General features: G+C 51.1%; 1 protein-coding gene across 1 annotated transcript in view; it reads right to left on the bottom strand.

Annotated features, from left to right (window-relative positions):
- Positions 1-14,741: 14,741 nt before the first annotated feature.
- The window catches only part of Ap1m1 (adaptor related protein complex 1 subunit mu 1), a 16,298-nt gene continuing 10,494 nt past the window's right edge, over positions 14,742-20,545 (bottom strand). The window contains exons 6-12 of the mRNA XM_021218826.1: positions 20,027-20,153; positions 18,958-19,100; positions 18,643-18,714; positions 18,291-18,449; positions 16,125-16,250; positions 15,767-15,842; positions 14,742-15,380 (exon numbers count right to left, since the gene is read on the bottom strand). Of these exons, the coding sequence (XP_021074485.1) occupies positions 15,358-15,380; positions 15,767-15,842; positions 16,125-16,250; positions 18,291-18,449; positions 18,643-18,714; positions 18,958-19,100; positions 20,027-20,153 (726 nt within the window). The 3' untranslated portion in view covers positions 14,742-15,357. The remainder of the gene's footprint in view (positions 15,381-15,766; positions 15,843-16,124; positions 16,251-18,290; positions 18,450-18,642; positions 18,715-18,957; positions 19,101-20,026; positions 20,154-20,545) is intronic.

Genomic DNA, 20,545 nt, shown 5'->3' with positions numbered 1-20,545 from the left:
GCAGGCGGATTTCTGAGTTCGAGGCCAGCCTGGTCTACAAAGTGAGTTCCAGGATAGCCAGGGCTATACAGAGAAACCCTGTCTCGGAAAAAAAAAAAAAAAAAAAGAGGGGAGGAGGGCTGAGAACGGGAAGGGAGGGGGAAGGGCAGCAGTTGGAAGCTAAGACCCGGATGTAATCTGTAACTGTCTGATGAGGCTGGAGATGTGGATGGGGACTGGAAGGGCAGCCAGGCACGTGGGGTGTACTGAGGCAGGGTCTCTCTAAGTACTGCCCGGGGTGGGGGGAAGGCCCTGGAGGCATTAGCACATTTAACCAGAGGGCTGCCTAGCTCCAAGTCTTCGGGAACTGGCTTGTGGAAACACTGGTAGTGGCTGCAACTTTCACCAGCCCAATTTTCAAAGCTGTGCACCCGGGGCCCTTGGGTGGTAAGGAGCCTCCCGACACGGAAGCCAGCCCTGAGGACGGAGCTTGGACCTGCAGGTCTTTGACGCCTATTCCTCACCGGTACTTACAGACATCGAGGGACACGTGGCCACACTGAGGCCCGGCACAGGCTAGTAACCCACCAAGACTTTGGCCCAGAGTGACTTTTCAGGCACAGGGGCTGGGAGCTGCCCTCTGGGTGGGGTCTGGCCGAGTTATATCTGGCACAGCCGTTCCCTTTGGGTGGCTGCAGCTGCCCAGGCAGGGGCCACAGTGCCTGCTTCACCACCCGTCCCGGCAGGTGCCAGTGGCCGCTTTACATAGCCACGCTTGGCGTCCTTCGCTTGCTCGCCTGGCTCTGAGCAGGGGCCTCGCGGACTGGAGAGCTTGGGCCTCGGTCTCACTTCTACTTTTCACTTTTACTAGCCTGAGGAGAAAAGCGCTTGTCAAAGGGACCTGGTAGTTTGGGTGTGTGCTCCACCTGGATGCCATAGGGAAGGTGCAACTGCTTCTAGTTGGCCAGCCATATAACAGACTAGGCTGTGGTGGCCAGGGCCTCTGGGCTGCTGTGTGGCCCCAGGCTAGTGTCTTTCCTACTCTGGGCCTCCATTTGTAAGTTCTGGAAGATGAAAGTAATTACAGCAGTATCTTTATAATCTGCCATCCACTCCAGTTTGTATTGGGGGGTTTTAGAGGAACCAACCAGCCAACCAACCAGCTGGTCCCCCAAAGGGCAGTGGTGATGCACACCTTCAGTCCCGGCAGGAGGGAGGCAGAGACTGGGGGAAGCTCTGAATCTGGCCAGCCTGGTCTACAGAAGGAGCCCTAGGACAGTCTGTGCTATACAGAGAAGTCCTGATTCCAAAAGCCAAAACAAAACGGTCTCATTATGTAGTCCCGGCTGGCCTGGAACTCACAAAATTTCTCTTGCTTCTGCATCTGAACACACAGAGATTAAAGGTGTATGCCACCATGCCTAGGCCTCTCTCTCTCTCTCTCTCTCTCTCTCTCTCTCTCTCTCTCTCTCCCCCCAACCCCCACCCCCGTTTAAAGAGCACATTTATTTGCTTTATTATACCGTGTTTGTGTAAGCCAGTGGACAGCTTGCAGGACACAGGACCTGGGTATCCAGCCCTGATTGTCAGTGGCAAGTGCCTCCGTTCGATGAGCCATTTTGTTGTTCCCCTTTTGTTTTGGGGTGTGTTTCTTTTATGAGATAGGGTTTCTCTCTGTAGCCTAAGCTGGCCTGGATTTCATTATGCAGCCAAAGCTGCTCTCAAAAAAGTTTCCAATCCTTCTGCCTCAGCCTTCTGAATGTTGGGATAGCAGGTACAAGGAACACACCTGTTCATTTTTCCCCTTTCATGACACGGGGTCTTATGTAGCTCAGGCTAGCCCCAAACTTAATGTGTAACTAAGGATCATGGTTTTTTAAAAGATTTATTTCATGTATATGTGTGTGTGTATACATATATATGTTAGTATATAATATATATGAGAACCCTGTACTATATATAATATATATGAGTACCCTGTCTTCATACATACATCAGATCCCATTACAGATGGTTGTGAGCCACCATGAGGTTGCTGGGATTTGAACTCAGGACCTCTGGAAGAACAGCCAGTGCTCTTAACCACTGAGTCACCTCTCCAGCCCCTAAGGATTATGTTGAGCTCTAAATTCCTGTCTCCACACCTGGAATGCTGTGTTTATGCTGGTGGTGGAATTCAGGCTTTTACAAATGCTGGGTGAGAGCTCTACCAACTGAGCCTCAGTAGGAAGCCCTGGCTATTATTCTACTCATTAATTTCTAAGTTTTAGTTGTGTATATGTATCTGTAAGTGGGTTTGTGTACATGAGTAAGTGCAGATGCCCTCAGAGCCTCTCGATCTGGGTGCTGGGAACTGCACTCCTATCTCTGTGCTTGCTCTTGATCACTATTCCACCGCTCCATACCATTTTGTTGCTGTTGTTTTGAGATGGGGCCTCACTATGTAGCCCTGGCTCTCCTGGAACTCACTGTGTAAACCAGGCTGGTCTCGAACTCACAAAGATCTGCCTGCCACAACCATCCAGCGCACACTCGAATTTTATTTACTTTATATTGTGTGTGTATGAGTGTGCGCATGCATGCGCATGTGCGTGTGTGTGTGTGTGTGTGTGTGTGTGTGTTTGCTTGCATGTATGTGCACTGCATATATACCTTCTGCCTGCACCGCTTAGAGGGGTCAGATCTGCTGGAGCCGAGTCACAGATGATTGTGAGGGTGCAGTGTGGATGGATGCTGGGAACTGAACCTAGGTTCTCTGCAAGAGCAGCAGGTGCTCCGAGCTGCTGAGCCGCCAGCTCTCCAGCTCCGGCCTTGCTTTCACTTGAACATGGGTCTCTCCACAGGCTGATTCAGACATGACCTGGCCTCCTGCTTGGTTTTTCATTTAGGACAGAATCCAAGCTGTGAAGGGGAAAACTGACCACATGCTCGGGCTGCCCAGCGGCTAGAGAGGGGGCTGTGACTCTCTAGAGGGTCTCCATGATCCGATGGCCTCAGGCTTGTGAGGGATGTGGAAATGGAACCTCCCTCCAACCCCCCAAGAACAGTCCAGCTCATGGCAGGAGCCGAGTCGGGCTTAAATAGCTGCTCCCAAAATATCAGGCCAAGGATAGGCTGAGCTCGGCGCGGGCGCAGTTGGCTCACTTCGTGGTTTCCTGCTTGCTAAGATGTTTCCTGCCGATAGCCCACTGGCAGCCTTATCTATGACCTGGGGGACACTCAGGGGACAGGCTGTCCTGGCCCTGGCAGGGGCTGTGAGGATGGGGAGGGGGGAGGGCCCAGGTGACTGTAGCTGGGCACTTTCGTGCACACAGATTTGGGGAAAGAACACTGGATTCGGAGTCCCGTGCTACGGAGCTGAGCCCGGATGTCTCTGCTTTCGCCACTCTCCAACCCTCTGAGTCCATCAAGGGGCTCCAAGTCCGGGGCCACACAGATGGCCCCGGCCCTGAAACCTCAGGGCTCTGCCACAGGGAGGGCAAGAACACAAAAGTGTCTGGAGGAGGAACACTGCGGGTGAGGTTTCACGGAAGTTCACCAGGAAGATCGCTTGGAAGGGGTGACCAAGCTAAAACACATGTGCAAATGCGCAGAGTCAAGCTTCTACTGTCCCCATTTCCCAGAGGAGGAAATGGAGGTTATAAGATGGAGCTTTAAGTCTGAAAGTCTGATTCTTTAAAGTTCTTCTTCTTCTTTTTTTTTTACTTTTAAATTTTGTGTGAGTGCATATGCATATGGCACAGTGTACACGGAGAAGTCACAGGGCAACGTAGGGGAGCCAGCTCCCTTCTTCTACCATGTGGGTCCTGGTCCTAAGGCATCCAGCACCCACTGAGCCCTCTCGCCCCCTGGAAATCTGAGTTTTCCCCTCTGCCCTCACCGACCAAGACGCTCCTCTGCTACTGTAGTGGTTGTGGTTTTAACCTAGGGCTTTGTTCTGTGGCCCAAGCTGGCCTGAAGTCAATCTCCTGCCTCAGCCTCCCCAGCACGGGCACAAGCCACATCACCACATCACCAGGCTCAGAATATTGTTTCTTTAATTTAAAAACTGTTTTTTTTTCCTCTTTTTTTTTGTTTTGTTTTGGGTTTTTGTTTGTTTGTTTGTTTTGTTTTGTTCGAGATAGGGTTTCTCTGTGTAGCCCTGGCTGTCCTTGCTCTTGATTTGTAGTCCAGGCTGGCCTTGAACTCAAAGAGATCCAGCTGCCGTTGCCTGTGTCTCTGCCTCCCCAGTGCTGGGACTGAAGGCCTGTTTCAGCACATCCGGCCCTTAAAAAGTGTTTTTATTACAAATGCATAAATGACACTCAACACATGTCTTGTGTGCATCCACACATTGTGAACCTATGTGTATGTGTGTGCGTGTGCACATTTGCATGCGTGGGTGATCAGAAAGGAAGTTCATTGCTATGAATTCACTGAGACATTAAAGTCATGCATGAGTGACACAGTGACAGCCTTCACTTGAAATAGGAGCGTCTCATTTTCTTATTCCCTACAGCTCATAAAATCCTGCAGGGCATCTGTGTGTATGGGGCAGGATGGGGCACTTGCCGTCAAAGGACCCACATGGAGGGAGGAGAGACTCCTACAAACTGTCTTCTGACCTACATACATGGTACACACACACACACACACACACACACACACACACTCAGAGTAAAAAAGATAAATGTTTAAACAAGTGTGTATCAATGGAGGTTCATGGGCAGCACAATGACACCCATCTACACTGTGGAGTATTATTTAGCCTTGAAAAGGAACAGAGCTCTGACTCACATTGCCACAAGGACGGATCCTGGGATGAGACACTGAGTGGCAGAGCCAGGCACAGAAAGCTCCACAGCATGGAATCCCACTGCCATACAGTACCCAGATCAATCCAGACTGACACAGGCTGCCAGGGGCTGAGGGGGGGAGCGGGCCAAGACTGCTGTTGGATATGAGCTTTCCTTCTGGGTAAATAGAGTGTTCTGGAACTCGGTAGAAGTGATAGCTGTACTACATTTACTTCTGAATTTCACCAATGTATGTCATGTGGATTTAAAATTAATTAAAATAGTTTGAGGGGCCGAAGCTATAGCTTAGTTGTTAGGGTGCTTGTAGCTCATTTGTTAGGGTGCTTGTAGCTCAGTTAATGTGCATGATACCCTGGGTTCATTCCTAGTACTACATAAACTAGATGTGGTGGCAGTCACCTGTCACCTCAGCACAAACGAGGCAGGGAGATCAGGAATTCATGTTACCTTCCACTACCTGGCAGGTTGGAGGGCAGCCTGACTGCATAAGACCCTTATTAAAAAAACAAAAACAAACCTAAAGCTGTGTGTGGTGACTTGCACCTGTAATTCTAGCACCATGACACTGAGGAACAAGATCCATTAAGTTTGTGGCCAATCTAGACTATGTAGTTTGCCTCTGCTCCCCACACACATATTTATATGCGTATGTATTGACTTATTTACAACTCCTTTATCTTGGTGTTACGTGTGAGTGGTGCGTGCATGTGCATGTGCATGTGCATGTCATGGATCTTCTGTCACTCTCCACCTTATTCTTGAGTCAGAGTCCCACCGAATCCGGGCCAGACTGGCATCTAGCAAACCCCAGCTCTGGGTCACAGGCTTGCAGCCATGGCCAGCTTTTTACAAGGACTCTGGGATCTGAAAGCCCTCTTGCCACTGAGCCAGCCCAGCCCACTATGGATTTTCCAGTGTGTAACAGGGATGGCTCGGGGCAGAATTCTACACAACCATGGAGGAGTGCGGGGTTCTTTCATCTGGAGATTTCGGACTTCCCGCATGCATCTCTCAAAGTTCAGGCCCCTCGGAGTCCATTGCCCAGATAGGGTATGGAGGGGTACGGAGGCCCGGACGCTGGCAAGCAGCACAGTCGGGGTGACAGTCAGCTGCGGCAGGTGCCAGCGCCCTCGTGCCAGCGCCCTCGTGCCTAGCTCTCCCTCTGTGCAGCGGGGGGGGGGGGGGGAGGTGGTGGAGGGATTGTGAGCATGACCATGTGACCTCCCACAAATTCTTCCCGTGGTTCGACTGCTGTAGCCAGGCCTTCTGGGAAGCTGTCCCAGGTGCAGCCTGTTTCTCTTGGAAGCTATTTGGATGGGAAACAAGAGGGCAAGCGGAGCCAAAGGGTGGAGCCTGTGCAGGAAGGGCAGCACTTAGGGCCTGTGGTATCTCCCGCTCTGCTCTCTTGGACTTCTTGAGAGCTGTTGCCAGTTGGACTCAGTGTCTGTGTGTGAAAGTGCTCAGATGTGTGCAACTGCATGCACACAGAGGCCACAGAAGTACAACAAAGATCATTCCCTATCACTGCCTTTGCCTTACTCCTTTGAGGTAGCCACTTCTTGAATCTAGATTTTTTGAGGAATGCTGTCAGTCAGCAAGCCCCACTGACCCTCTCGCCTTCCTTGATAGATATTATGGGATTCTAGTTTGTTACACAGGTATTCAGATCAAAGATCATGGGTGCACATGCTTGCACAGCAAGTGCTCATGACTACTCACCTCTCTTGTCTTTTGGGAGAGAGAGTTTCTTCAGTAGTGTAGCCACTGGCTACCTTGAGCACCTCTATACTACGCCCTGCATGCTGCTGTAAGCAGCCATCATGAAACTCATAGAGTGATCAAGAAGAGGAGGAGGAGGAGGAGGAGGAGGAGGAGGAGCAGGAGGAGGAACAAGAGGAGAACTAGTTGGGAAGAGAAAAGAGATTGGTGGGTGTGGAAGTGGGGTGGGAGATAATGGGGGGAATACGATCAAAATACATCCCATGCATGTATGAAAACACCAGAATGGAATTCAATATGTATAATTCATACACACAAATTTAAAGCGTTAGGGCACAGAGAGGGTAAAGGTGGTTGTTAAGCCTCGGGAGTGGGTGGTTCAAGGAGACTGATGTGGTCAGTTCCCACTGAGTTTCTCTTCTCAGGTACAGCAGTGGGCACAGAGCCTAGACTGCAAAGTGCTTGTAACCTGTATGAGCTGGTTCCACTGGCAGGGCTACAATCAGAGCCTGATATCACGAAGTGTTGGAAAGGGTATAGAGCAACTGGAACATTCTCCCTCTCTGCTGTGGAAGAAAAGCTTACCAGCTCAGAAAACTGCAGCAACCATTAACCTGAGCTCAGGTTTCACCTATAATCCCAACATCTCTGCTGGACACATCTGCCCCAGTGCATGCTTGAAATGGCTTTGTGCCCAAGCGCTCAGGTAGCACAGTAGGTGGTAAGGACCAGCGGGGAAGCGCTCTCTGCACGCGGGTCAGCAGGAGAGCAGGCCGGACTGTGCATGGAAGCACTTAGGTAGAAAACATCGCCAGCTGAGCCTTCTGATACTGCTGTGCTGATACCAAAGTTTAAGGACATGCGTCACAAGAGCAACTGGCAGCAACTGCAGAGATAACACAGCCATTAAGGGTGCGTACTGCTCCCTCACAGGACCTGACAGCTTCCCAATATCCATGTAGGACAGCTCACAGCTGCCGAAAACTTCAGGAATCTGACATGATCTCCTGGCCTTTGTGGGCTCTCATATGTGTACAGGGACACAAACAATAGACTAAAATCTTTTGGGGAAACAGGGTTTCTTTGTGTAGACCTGATTGTACTAGACTTGATTTATAGACCAGGCTGGCCTCAAACTCACAAAGATCTGCCTCCTGAGTGCTATGATTAAAGGCAAGGTAAATTTTTTAAACAACTCAAACAAGCCAGTATTTTTTTTTAAATTTTATGTGCATTGGTGTTGTGTATGTGTGTGTGTATGTTTTCCTGCATGTATGTCTGTGTGAGGGTGTCATGTCTCCTGTAACTGGAGCTACAGACAGTTGTGAGCTGCTATGTGATTATTGGAAATTGAACCTGGGTCCTCTGGAAGAGCAGTCAGGGCTCTTAATCACTTGAGTATCTCCCTAGTCCTCTAGCCAGTGCTTTTAATGGACAGAATCGTAAATTTTCTCTATGGTCAAGATGACCCAAATCAAGGGCATGTGGGAATGGTTCATGTGGATCTGCGCATGTGCAGTGATGAACAACGAATTAGGATACACATTTAAGGTGTACTTGAGCTGGTGTGTGGCTCAGGGGTAGAGCTCCTGCCTAGACTCCCTCAGTGAGAGGCTGGGAGACAGTCAAGATTCCACTCCCAGGTTAGTGGAGGGGGGAGGTTGGGTGGTGGTATGGGGCAGTGTGCAAGGGGAGGGATGTAGCTGTTGAGTGTTGAGCAGGAGCTCTACCCTGTGGTAAGTAGGAGAAAGTGTGTGTATCTTGCAAGGAACTTGCAAGAAATTTCATGATATTACCTTTCTATCTTGCTAAGAGAAAGGGTTTTATAATGAAAACAGCAGAATTCCTCAGGAACAGAATGAAATTACAACATGTCCCACCAAGTCCACTACTTGGGAAATTTGCTTGAAAGAACTAAAGATTTATATGCAAACTATTCTCTGTGTGTGGGTTCCATAGTATAACTGCAGTGTCTCGAAGGTGGGAATGACCTATGCACCTGTCAGCAGATGAGTGATAAGACATGGTCAGGGTACAATGGATTATTTCTCAGCCACAAAAAGGATGACGCATCAACCTGTGCACAGTGAGGATGGAACAGCAGCCAGATCTGGGAGGGCCCAGAGTGTGTAATCTCATTGATATGAGGTGTTGAGACCAGGCCAATCCTTACGGACTGTAGCAATTCAGTGGTTTGCGGGGTGCAAGGGAAGCACATGGGGAATGGCCTAGGACTGACAGAGGCTGGGTAGGAAGGGAGGCACACAGTATAGCCACCGTTTTGAATGCCACCAAATCATTCCTTTCAGAACCAACCTGTGAGCCCGAGGGGCTGTTCAGTGACTAAAGCGCTTGCCATGCTGGAGAGACAACCAGAGCCCGGGTCCCCAGGCCCCAAGGACCAGCAGCACCATCTCTAGTCCTGACCCCTGCAGCCGGGAGCGGAGGCAGAAGAGTCCTCAGGGTGAGCCTCAGAGGAGGTGAGGGACGGCCACACCCGAGAGCGTGCTCTAAATCAGTGGTTCCCAGCCTGTGGATTCCAACCCTTTTGGCAAACCTCCATCTCCAAAAATAATATAGTATGGTTCATAATAGTAGCAAAAATACAGTTATGAAGAAGCAATGAAAAGTCGGGTCACCAGACCATGACGGACTGTGTTTAAGGGCCACAGTCTAGGGGGGTTGAGATCCACTGCCCCAAATAATTAAATTAAATTAAATTAAATTATCAGCTACATGGTACCTGAATTTCTATTTGAAAACATAAATGTGACTTGGTGCCACATGAGCCCTATGGGCTGGGCTATAACTCACTTGGCAGAGGTCTTGCCTGGCCTGCATGGAGCCCAGGGTAAACTTGTAATCTGGATAAACTGGGTACAGTGGCATACACCCGTAACTCCACCACTCCAGCGCTTCCGAGGTGGAGGTAAGAGGATTCTGGTTCAAGGTCATTCTTGGCTACATAAAAAAATGTGAGGCTAACCTAGGCTAGCTTCATGAAACCCTGCCTCAAAATTAACAAAGCCCTAGTAGTTAAGAGGACTGGCTATTCTTGTAGGGGATGGGGTCTGGTTCACGCAACCATTCATAGCCTCACATGTGGTGGACATTCATGGTGCAGACAAAACATAAAACAAGGGCCGATTACCCAGTGTGCAGGCCCTGGGACCCCAGCTTGTCCTGCCTCCTTCTGTTGTGGACAGCTATTTCTAACCCGAGTGTGTCCTCTAGTGGTCACAGTTGGAAGAGTGCCAAGGACAAGTCTGCACTTCCCAAGAAATAAAATTTACCCTTCTCCCTGGGGACAGGGCAGTGACAACTCCTGGCTGATAGACAGGCCTTGGGGACACAGGCAACTGTAGAACCAGGAACAGCTGTGTGTGAGATAAGCTGGAGTGACAGGAAAGGCCACGCAGGATTTCTGTCATGCAAGAAAGCAACTGTGCCCTGGGGCAAAGCAGGGCAGGGGCAGTGTGGGAGCAAAGCGGGCCAGCACCGAGGGAGCGAGGCTTTTCCTTCCAGGGCACTGGGGAGCCATGGTAAGCTGTCAAGAGGGAGATGGTTGCAATAATAATTTTATTAAAAGTGGCCTTAGTCATGCCAAATGTGCTCATTTTGTGCCTTGGGGGGGGGCATGTACGGTGTGTTGAGCACCTGGACACCAGTCATAGTTTTTACTTTTATAGTGCTGAAGCTGCAACCCAGAGGCCCTGTGCTTGCTTGGCAGGTGCCCGCCACAGGAGGCTGTCTGTCTGGGGACACTTTTGTGTGTAACTAGAGCCGGGACTGTCCCTAACTTGGCTGGCAATGTCTCTCAGCTCTCTCCCACTTCTTTGAAAAGCCTGTCTGTCTGAGTTTTGAAGGTCATGTATATTTTTTCTTTGGCTGACTTAAAGAATCCCCCAATGCCACGCTTTTAGCTTTTTTCTCATCTTGTGTCTTACCAAAGTGTAACTGTAAAGATGAGTGAATAAATAAATGTAATAACTTTTTTAAACAGCCACCGAGATGGCACAGTGGGTAAAGGTATTACTGAGCCTGCCTACTTGAGTCCAATTCTCAGGACACACATGCTAAGTGTCCTCTGACCCATGCACCAAATAAATGAAAGAACAAACAAACTTCAAACCAGATGGTGGGCCGAGTGGTGGCACACACTTTAGTCCCCTCGCTCAGGTGGCAGAAGCAGGACTGCTTAGTGAGTTCAAGGCCACCCTGCTCTTCACAGTGAGTTCCAGAACAGCCAGGCTATGTAGAGAGACACTGTCTGGAAACAACCTAAAGCAATAACAACAAAAGAACACTGAGGTTCTGGAGCCTGTCATGTCTTCTGGCATTTTCTCATGTCATCTCAGGGCAGGAGGGAAAATGTGCCAAACTTCCTCCACTGGGAACTTTTTTCTTTGCAGTGTGGGGACAGAGTCCAGAGCCAGATGTCGTGTGTGTGTGTGTGTGTGTGTGTGTGTGTGTGAGAGAGAGAGAGAGAGAGAGAGACAGAGACAGAGACAGAGACAGAGACAGAGACAGAGAGAGACAGAGAAACAGAGACAGAGAGACAGGGGGGTGTTTCTTGAGATATGGCTGTTCTGGAATTCACTTTATAGACCAAGCTAGCTGATCTTGAACTGAGAGAGACCCATGTGTCTCTGTCTCCTGAATGCCTGGATTAAAGATGTGCACTGCTAATGTGGAAACCTAAGGGTTCTTCAGAAAGTCTGCTGTATTGGATGGTGATTTGCTAAGGCAGACTCATGAAGGAACTTTTGGCTGAAGCAGACACAGGTAAAAGGATGTTCTGCTAAAGCAAGCAGGTAAAAGCACACGTGATGAAGAATTCTGTAATAACTACAAGCATGTATTGATCTGCCTTACAATGTGTAGCTGAGCTCCATTTGTTAGGACTCCACAGAGAGAAACACACCAAAAAAAAAAAAACAACCCCAAAACAAAAAACAAACAAACAAACAAACAAAAAACAAAAAAACACAAAACAAAAAACCTTCTGGAGGTGGGGTTCATGCTGCTTCCATGGTCTGATTGGCCGAGAGATGACAACTGAGACAAATGCATGTGCTGAGGCCATGGAGGTCATGTGATGTTCGAAGGGAGTAAAAATAGGACTCCACAGACAGTGATGGTGGCTGGGCTGGGCTTGCTGGTAGAGCTTCCTGAGCAATGCTTGTTGGTCTCGTCTTTGCTGATCTTCGCTTTGCTGAGAGAGGCACAGAGGAGAACTCCTCCTGGTGCCCTCCTGGTCTCTCCTGCTGACTCATACAGCAGCTGAGGCCTGGCTGTCTCTGATAGGCTGCGCCGCCGCCGCTGATTCGTGTTTGCTATCCCAACTCTACTGAACTGGACTGCTGCTGTATCAGTGAAGTGTTTGCAAGAGGATCATTCTACCGCTGTTAAGCTGTGAGCTGAGCTGCTGATTTCCAGACAACACAGACAGGAGTTGCTCTAAAGAACCATTTCTAAACAGGTCCACTTCCTTGTATCCTCTTTTTACCTTTACCTCTGGTGAGCCGTGGGCTAAAAGAGAGGTTAAAGTGTTTAAGAACCATCATTAATAATAGACCTTGAGGGGGCTGGAGAGATGGCTCAGTGGTTAAGAGCACTCACTGACTGCTCTTCTGAAGGTCTGAGTTCAAATCCCAGCAGCTACATGGTGGCTCACAACCATCCGTAATGAGATTCTGGTGTGTCTGAAGACAGCTACAGTGTACTTAGATATAATAATAAATACATCTTAAAAAAATAGATCTTGAAAAAAATTAAAATTACACACCTCCACTCCCTGCAGATGCCAACTTTTTAAAAAAGATTTATTTTTGTGGGGTTGAGGAGCCAGCTCAGTAGTTAAGAGCATATTCTGTTCTCACAGTGGACCTGAGTTTGGTTCCAGGACCCATTTTGGCTCACACCCCTGTAACTCTGGTTGCCTGGGCCATCCAACACCCTCTTCTGGCCTCTCTGGGCAAGCCACATACATATGTACCTAGCACACTCACAAATAAATGCATAAATAATACATCTTTACATCTCTACTTTGTATGTATAGATTTGTGCCAAGTGCACACAGTACACTCAGAGGCCAGAATAGGGCGCTGACTTCCCTGGAACTGGACTTATAGACAGTTGTCTCCATGTGGATGCTGGGAATAGAACCCTGGTCCTCTGTAAGAACAGCCAGTGCTCCAAACTGCTGAGCCATCTCTCCAGCCCCTGCACCCATTTCTTTCTTTCTTTTTTTAAAATTTTCTTTATTTACATTTCAAATGCTATCTCGAAAGTTCCCTACCCCACCCCCCGCCTCCCTGCTCCCCTACCCACCCACTCCCACTTCTTGGTCCTGGCCTTCCCCTATGCTGGGTCATATAAAGTTTGCCAGACCAAGGGGCCTCTCTTCCCAGTGACAGCCGATTAGGCCATCTTCTGCTACATATGCAGCTAGAGACACGAGCTCAGCGGGTACTAGTTAGTTCATATTGTTGTTCCACCTACAGGGTTGCATCCCCCTTCAGCTCCTTGGGTACTTTCTCTAGCTCCTCCATTGGGGGCCCTGTGTTCCATCCAATAGCTGACTGTGAGCATCCACTTCTGTGTTTGCCAGGCACTGGCATAGCCTCACAAGAGGCCNCTATATCAGGGTCCCTTCAGCAGAATCTTGCTGGCATGTGCATTAGTNTCTGGGTTTGGTGGCTGATGATGGGATGGATCCCCGGATGGGGTAGTCTCTGGATAGTCCATCCTTTCATCTTAGCTCTAAATTTTGTCTCTGTACCTATATCCTTTCATGGTATTTTGTTCCTTATTCTAAGGAGGAATGAAGTATCCACATGATGGTCATCCTTCTTGGTTTTCTTGTGTTTTGCAAAATGTATCTTGGGTATTCTAAGTTTCTGGGCTAATATCCGCTTATCAGTGAGTGCATATCTAGTGACTTCTTTTGTGATTGGGTTACCTCACTAAGGATGATAGCCTCCAGATACATCCATTTGCCCAAAAATTTCATAAATTCATTGTTTTTAATAGCTGACTAGTACTCCATTGTGTAAATGTACCACAGTTTCTGTATCCATTCCTCTATTGAGGGACATTTGGGTTCTTTCCAGCTTCTGACTATTATAAATAAGGCTGCTATGAACATAGTGGAGCATGTGTCCTTATTACCAGTTGGAAGATCTTCTGGGTATATGCCCAGAAGAGGTATTGCTGGGTCCTCTGGTAGTACTATGTCCAATTTTCTGAGGAACCACCAGACTGGTTTCCAGAGTGGTTGTACAAGCTCTGCACCCACTTCTTATTTTCTGAGATAGGGTATTATGATCCTCTTGCCTCAGCCTCCAAAGTGCTGGAGTCACTGGCACAGGCCACCATACCTAACTGAGTTCCTTTTTATTTTGAATGTGTGTGCTAGCTCAAATGGGCTTTTGGGAGTTCTCTCCATGCAGCATGTGGGTACTAAGGATTGAAGTCAAATTCCCAGACTCAGCAGCAGGCTCTCTCACATGCTGTGCCACTTTGCTGGCCAGCGCTGGTTCTCATGCGTGGGCTGGTGGATTCCGGATCAACCTTCCTCTGACTTGTGAGCCCTCTATGGCTCCTGGTGTCTGTCCTAATACCTGTGCTCAGCTTTGCTGCCTGCTTCAGCACCTCTGTGCCCGCCTCTGTCTCTCAGCTGCTATTTCTTTTTGCTGGTGTGCAGGGTGGAACTTGGAGCCCTGCTTAGCTGCATCCCTCATGTGTGCAGGGTAATGGTGGGTGGGTTTTGGGTGACTGGATTAAAATGAGCTGCACAGAGCCATAGCTTGCTGCAGACCTGTCCAGTGACAGGTTGTAGGATGCAGTCTGGACCGGCAGCCCTGTGACCACTGGTGAGGAAGGCAGGACTGAGGGACATCTAGGGTGTTCTAGGCCGTGTGCCGGGAAGGTTGTACTTGGCTATGAAAGTGAGGTATGCACGACACACCCCACATAGGAAGTGTGGTGACAAGGAGAGGCAGGGAGCAGAGTGAGAGGGTCCTGAGGGTCAGAGCTCAGAAAGCCCATGCAGAAACTCAGGACTTCGAAAGCTGGTAACTTCAGACCACCAGAGGGCAGTCATGATGCACAGGCATGACAGGCAAGCCCTGAGAGGATACTCTCTCCAGTGTCCCTCTCCAGCTACCCAGGGAAGGGAAGTCAACGGGTCATACAGGGTCCCTATGTGGGGCCTGAACCACAGCACACAGAGAGAAGACAGGCAGCAGATGTAACAAATGGACTTTAATGTAACTGTCACACACACATGGGTCCAGGACAACCAGGCCTTGTACAGTGAGGGTAGCCTGTGCCTGCCCAGGAATTTTAGGGCAAAGGCTGAGGCCATGTGCCCTTCTGAGAAAACACTGATGTGGTCAAGGGCTGGCAAGGGAGGCACAGCCGGCCCAGGCAGAGCAACTATCCAGCATATAGACCAGCATGGATAGGGGACAGCTGCCCTCATTAAGTGCAGCATGGCAGCTGCACAGGACACTTGAAGAAAGGTGACAGGACAGCCACAGATGACAATGACAATGCTCAGCAAAATGGCAACAAAAGGAGGCTCGGGAGGTGGGCAGGGATGGCGTCTACAGGGTGGTGGGTGGCCAGTCATGAGGCCCCAGGAGCTCAGCTCTAGTTGGCTTGTCCCTGGGGGAGGCTGGCAGGCCCTTCGTTCCCACCCTGGATCAGAATGGGACCAGGGGAGGGTTCTGTGTGAGTCCACTCAGGCTTGAGGAGAGTGTGGCTGTATGTCCAGGGCCACCCTCCAGCTTCAGTTTTGGTGAGTGTGGCAGGCGTGCCCTGAGGCTAGGTGGGCTGGGCTGGTGGTGGAGACCTTTCACTGGGTCCGGAGCTGGTAATCTAAAAACATAGGACACTCACCCTCAGCTCCACACGGACACCCAGGCCACCCACCCTCAGCTCCACACGGCCACCCAGGCCACCCACCCTCAGCTCCACACGGCCACCCAGGGCACCCACCCTCAGCTCCACACGGCCACCCAGGGCACCCACCCTCAGCTCCACACGGCCACCCNCACCCACCCTCAGCTCCACACGGCCACCCAGGGCACCCACCCTCAGCTCCACACGGCCACCCAGGGCACCCACCCTCAGCTCCACACGGCCACCCAGGGCACCCACCCTCAGCTCCACACGGACACCCAGGGCACCCACCCTCAGCTCCACGTAGGAAGCTACAGTCTAGAGAGACCTCTGTAGGTCCTGCCAGCCAGGCAGCCACTCACCTCCATTCTGTGTGATATAGCGTACCCAGGGCAGGGCCTGGTACCCACTCTTCTCAATGATTTTCAGGTAGCGTACCTGGACACAAGGGCCTTGAGTGTGCTGCACCCCCACCAGCACCCCTCATCCAAGAGGCAAGGCCAAGGGGGCAGGCTTGGCATAGCATGAGGGGTTGTCAGGGGCAGCCAAGACTCAGGCTTGGTGACCTTGAGCCTTTCAGGGGAATAATATGCTCCCCTCATCCACAGTTTGAGGGGCTCCAAGGAAATAGGCCCTATGCCGGGATGGGGGTTTGGAGGTTCTGTCGTGACTTTGGGCTCAAGTGTGGGGTTCAGGCAGTCAGCCCTAACAGACTCGTACCTGGATGCCGGAGGTAGTGAAGTAGGGGATCTCGAACTTGACGCTGATGGGGGGCTTGCCCTCCTTGTCTTCAGCTTCCACACTGGGAAGGCCAAAGTGGGCCCGCATCAGGTACTCCTTGCCACCCTGGGGGGCCGACGTAGGAGGTAGTTAGGTGGCTGCCCAGCCCACAACCAATGTGCTGTCTCTCAGGCTAGCTCATGGCTCCCAGGAGCCAAAGCAGGACAGGGGTGAAGTGGCTTTGCCAGCTCCTAGGGAGAGGGATAGGTGGCTGTGGAGCCAGACTGTCCAGACAGGTCCCCAAAGAAAGCACGGGAGCACACTGGGATGAGTGGTGTGTCCCACTGCACAGCCCCAAGGGGACTGTGAACAGAGGGAGGACACTGAGGTGTGGGCAGGGGCAGGTTCCCAGGAGCCCAGCAATAACTTGGAGGTGGTGTGAGAGTGGGACCCGTCAGGTAGCTGAGACCCTTGCCCTGCTCTGGCCAGGTAGCGCATCAGGCCTGGGCTTGGCTGTCCCCTCTGTCCGGCACCCCAGATCTGTTATACCTACAACGATGTGGCCTTTGGTTTCCTGAGCTCACACTTAGGGGCAGCAGGAGTGGCTGTGACTAGGACCATGCTTAGGAGCTGGGGTGCAGCAGGACGGAGCCTCCACAGCCTAACTCCACTGCATCAGCTCCCATCCATAAAGGATGCCATGACATCTGCATGGGAGCTGGAGCAAAGAGCCTTCTGACTCCTGGTGCCTAACAACAAGGTGAGGGGAAGTGGAGAGAGAAGACCTGCCCGCAGGAAACACAAGAGTAAGCAGGGCCTAGCAACCTCAGCATTCAGGGCAGGAGGAAGGCGGCAAGTCCAAGGCCAGCCTGGAACACAAGAGTCTGAGGTCACTCTGGGCTACATAATGAGTCGCAGACCACTGAGGCTATCCAGGGAGACCCTGATTCAAAGAAACAAAGTCCCTACAACACAAAAATACAAAACAGCTTCTATGTGAAAAGAGAAGTTGTAGAAAATGTTGTCACATGTTACACTGTAGGTCTCGTGGGTACAGAGTTCGGGTGGAGCTGGAAGAAATGTTTATCTGCACCAACACTAATGTAAAAATGACCAGTGAGTGGACTGAACTTGAAGGAGGGGGTGAGACTGGACTGGGGACTGGGTCAGCGCTGCAGTCACACTTAGGGTGCACAGTCACAAATCAAAGACCAAGGGAACATAGAGGATGGATACCAGAGCTCGCCTCTAACCACAGCACCGGGGAGGCAGAGGCCAGCCTGGTCTACACAGTGCTACATAGTAAGACCCAATCTCAAAGACAAAGACAAAAATGTGATGGACAAGAAGCCAGAACCCTCAAGCACCTCTGGCAGGAATGACACTGTGCCACTGCTACCCAAAACACCAAGGCAGAGCCTCAAACAATTCTAACAATTCTAATGGCAAACCATTCAGACACTCTCTTGTGGGTGTATGCCTGAATATAGGAAGCAGGGCATGGAGGAGGGCCCTGAGCACTAACATCCACTGCAGCCTGACTTGGGTGCACCAAGAGTGCCTATCTGTGAAAAAGGAAGGGGCATGGTGTGGAGTACTCTCTGGCCTTAAAAAGGACTGCAGCAATATGCAGGACACTGACAGGCTTTGCTGCTGTGCCATGTGACAAAAGGCTGGCACAAAACCAGGAAAGTGCAATAGTGGTCACCAGGGCCAGGCAGCATCTACCCTGAGTTTGGCCATTCTTCCCACTTATACTCCTCAACTCTGGGAGGCCCTTAAGCCAGTGTGCACAGTAGAAGAGACTACCATGCTTGGGGTATCTTGGGATCATCTCCAATACATAGAGAGGGTAGAAAGATGGAGGCAGCCCTGGCTCTCACTATTTCTTCTCTGGTGAGGACAAAGATGAGGGTGGAGGTGCACCAGGGAATCCTACTGTGTGCACTGTGGCTGTGCTGCAGCACCAAGGGAAAGCTTTCCTGGGATGGTCTATAGCCAGCCCTTCCCTAGTCCTGTAGGGTGCAGAGAGGGCTGCGGTGTTCCTTGGACCAGGATGCCGCTAAGCAGGACTGCCCCTCACTGAAAGGAAACACCTTCCCCAAGGTGGCACAGGGATGGGTCTTGGGGAGATATTTAGGGGCACCTGGCAAATATGGGGCTCACCGGGAAGGACTTGACGGACCACACGACCTCACTGTTTTCAGGGACCCACTTGACGCTCCCCACGGTCGTCTTGAACTTGGGCGAGTCAGCGTCGTTGGGGACGGGTATGTGGATCTCTACGTTGTTGGCTGTTGACCGCCGCTTGAACTGGCTCTTGGCCTGCAAAGGAGGCCCCAGGCGGGGCTCTGGGTGACGCAGTGAAGGGAGTCTGGTCACCCCCGCCACGTCACCAGGGCCACACTGTCCCTGCCTGGCAGTGGATTCCCATTACCCACCAAAGATTCTGACTATTCCAGGCACTGCCCACAGCAGACTTAGGCCTCCAAGGTGCCCACCCTCCCCTCTCACCGACCTTGACCATGTACTCAATGCGGCTGTGGGAATGCTTCTCAATCACGGACTCAATCCAGATCAAAGGCTTCACCTGTGGGTGCAGAGAAGACACTCACACCTGCTGGCATCTCATCATGTCTCATGCCACTGAGGGAAAACTGAGGCCAGACAAGGCCCCATTCTTCCAGGAGACCAGTGTGTATGCCAGAAGACGTGATGACCATGGTAGAGCCAGTGGTGGTAAGGTTTCAGCCCACACAGGGGGCTGGGAGGCAGGTACCCAGAGGATGTGGGAGGGTTGGTGTGAACGTGCCTGGGAATCTGCTGCACTCACATGGGTGTTGAGGCGGTAGGACATGAGTTCGAACTCTCCGTCAGGTGGGATGAAGGAGATCGTGCGGTCATTCTCAAAACGTGACAGCCGCACACACTGGTGGAATTTCACATCCTCCAACTCCACTGACTTGCTCTTCCCTCCTATGCACGGCAGGGGTGAGGCTGGAAGTGGTTACAAGTCCCTGCCCACGCCCAAAAGGCATCCACAAGAAGTCAGTCCTCTACAGCCTCCTGTCACCTCCTTCCATCACATGCCTGCTAACGCTAGCATGGAGTCCCGGGCTGCCCTGCTTATGCCATGCCAGTCTTCAGCAGCCAGAGAGCAACAGGTCAGGGCATATTTCACCCACTACAAAGGGTCCAGGAGGCTGTCAGGGGCCAGGAACCAGTGAGATGCTACGTCAGCCTGGACATGCCCACCTGTTCTGTGCTCTGCCATTTAGAAGCCTCACCACGGAAAGAGGCCAGCTTTGGTGTGTGACCTCACAACAACCCACCCTCAATGACAAGGGAACAGAGGATGGGGCCAGGCTCTACTCTGGGTCTCCCTGATGACATCTAAGTACTCAGAACCTCAGTTCTCTGCCACCCTCTTCACTGTCTTATACTGTAGCCCAGGATGGCCTCCAACTCACAATCTTCCTGCCTCAGTGTCCTGAGTGATGATGGGCAGATGCCACCACACCAGCCAGATCTCCCTGTCTTTTTTGGTGCTGGTGGGTCAACACCAACCCCTTACTAAGCTGCAGTAATGTGAGACTCACTCTGTAAGGGAGGGTGTGTGTGCTGCAGTGCACATGTGGCAGTCAGAGGACAACTTGGAGGAACTGGCTCTCTCCTTCTACCATGTGGGCACAAGATAGCACAATAAGGCCATGGGGCCTGACAGCAATGTCTTCGTCTGATGAGCCATCTCAAAGACCCAAGAAATGTTCTGAAACCTGGTACTTGAAAGCAGCTGGCTGTCCCACCAAGTAAGCATGCACTCAGCTCTGACTCGGGGTCCAGTGAAGTCACCTCCCTGGAACAAGACTGATCCAGCCTCTGCACTGTCCTCAGGTACTCACGGCCTGTGTTGTCGAAGAGGACCTTGTCATTGAGACCCAGGCGTAACTCAGGCATGCCTGAGAGGAAGACCCGCATCTTGATGGAACCCACAATCTCACTGCGCAGCACGTTGCCATTGGCACTGACCTGGGGACAGCGGGAGCCATGTAAGGTGTGACCTCTACCACTCTGGCTCAACTGCAAGCATGCAGTCTTCCAGCTCACCAGGTAAAAAGGACTTCCCACCTTCTGTCTGAGGCAAGGCCTCTCCCTGAGCTGGAGTTCTCACTTTGGCTGGGTCGGTACTCCTGCCCCACCTCTCGGTGCTGGGGCTACAATCATACCACCACGCCCAGCTTCCACACTGCTGTAGGTTCCGAACTCGGGTCCTCAAGCTTATACACAGGTGCTCTGCTTCTGTCCCTATTTTTTACTTACAAATGTTATTGCTGTATATGAGTGTGTATTATGTGTGCCACTGCCTGTGTGGAGATCAGAAGACAAGTTTATGGTGATCTCTCTCGCTCTCCTCTCTCTCT

Source organism: Mus pahari, chromosome 19 (assembly GCF_900095145.1).
Source record: "Mus pahari chromosome 19, PAHARI_EIJ_v1.1, whole genome shotgun sequence".
In the NCBI taxonomy this organism is placed as follows: domain Eukaryota; kingdom Metazoa; phylum Chordata; class Mammalia; order Rodentia; family Muridae; genus Mus; species Mus pahari.
Note: the sequence above shows the minus strand (reverse complement) of the source record. Positions and strands in the feature narration are given on the sequence as shown.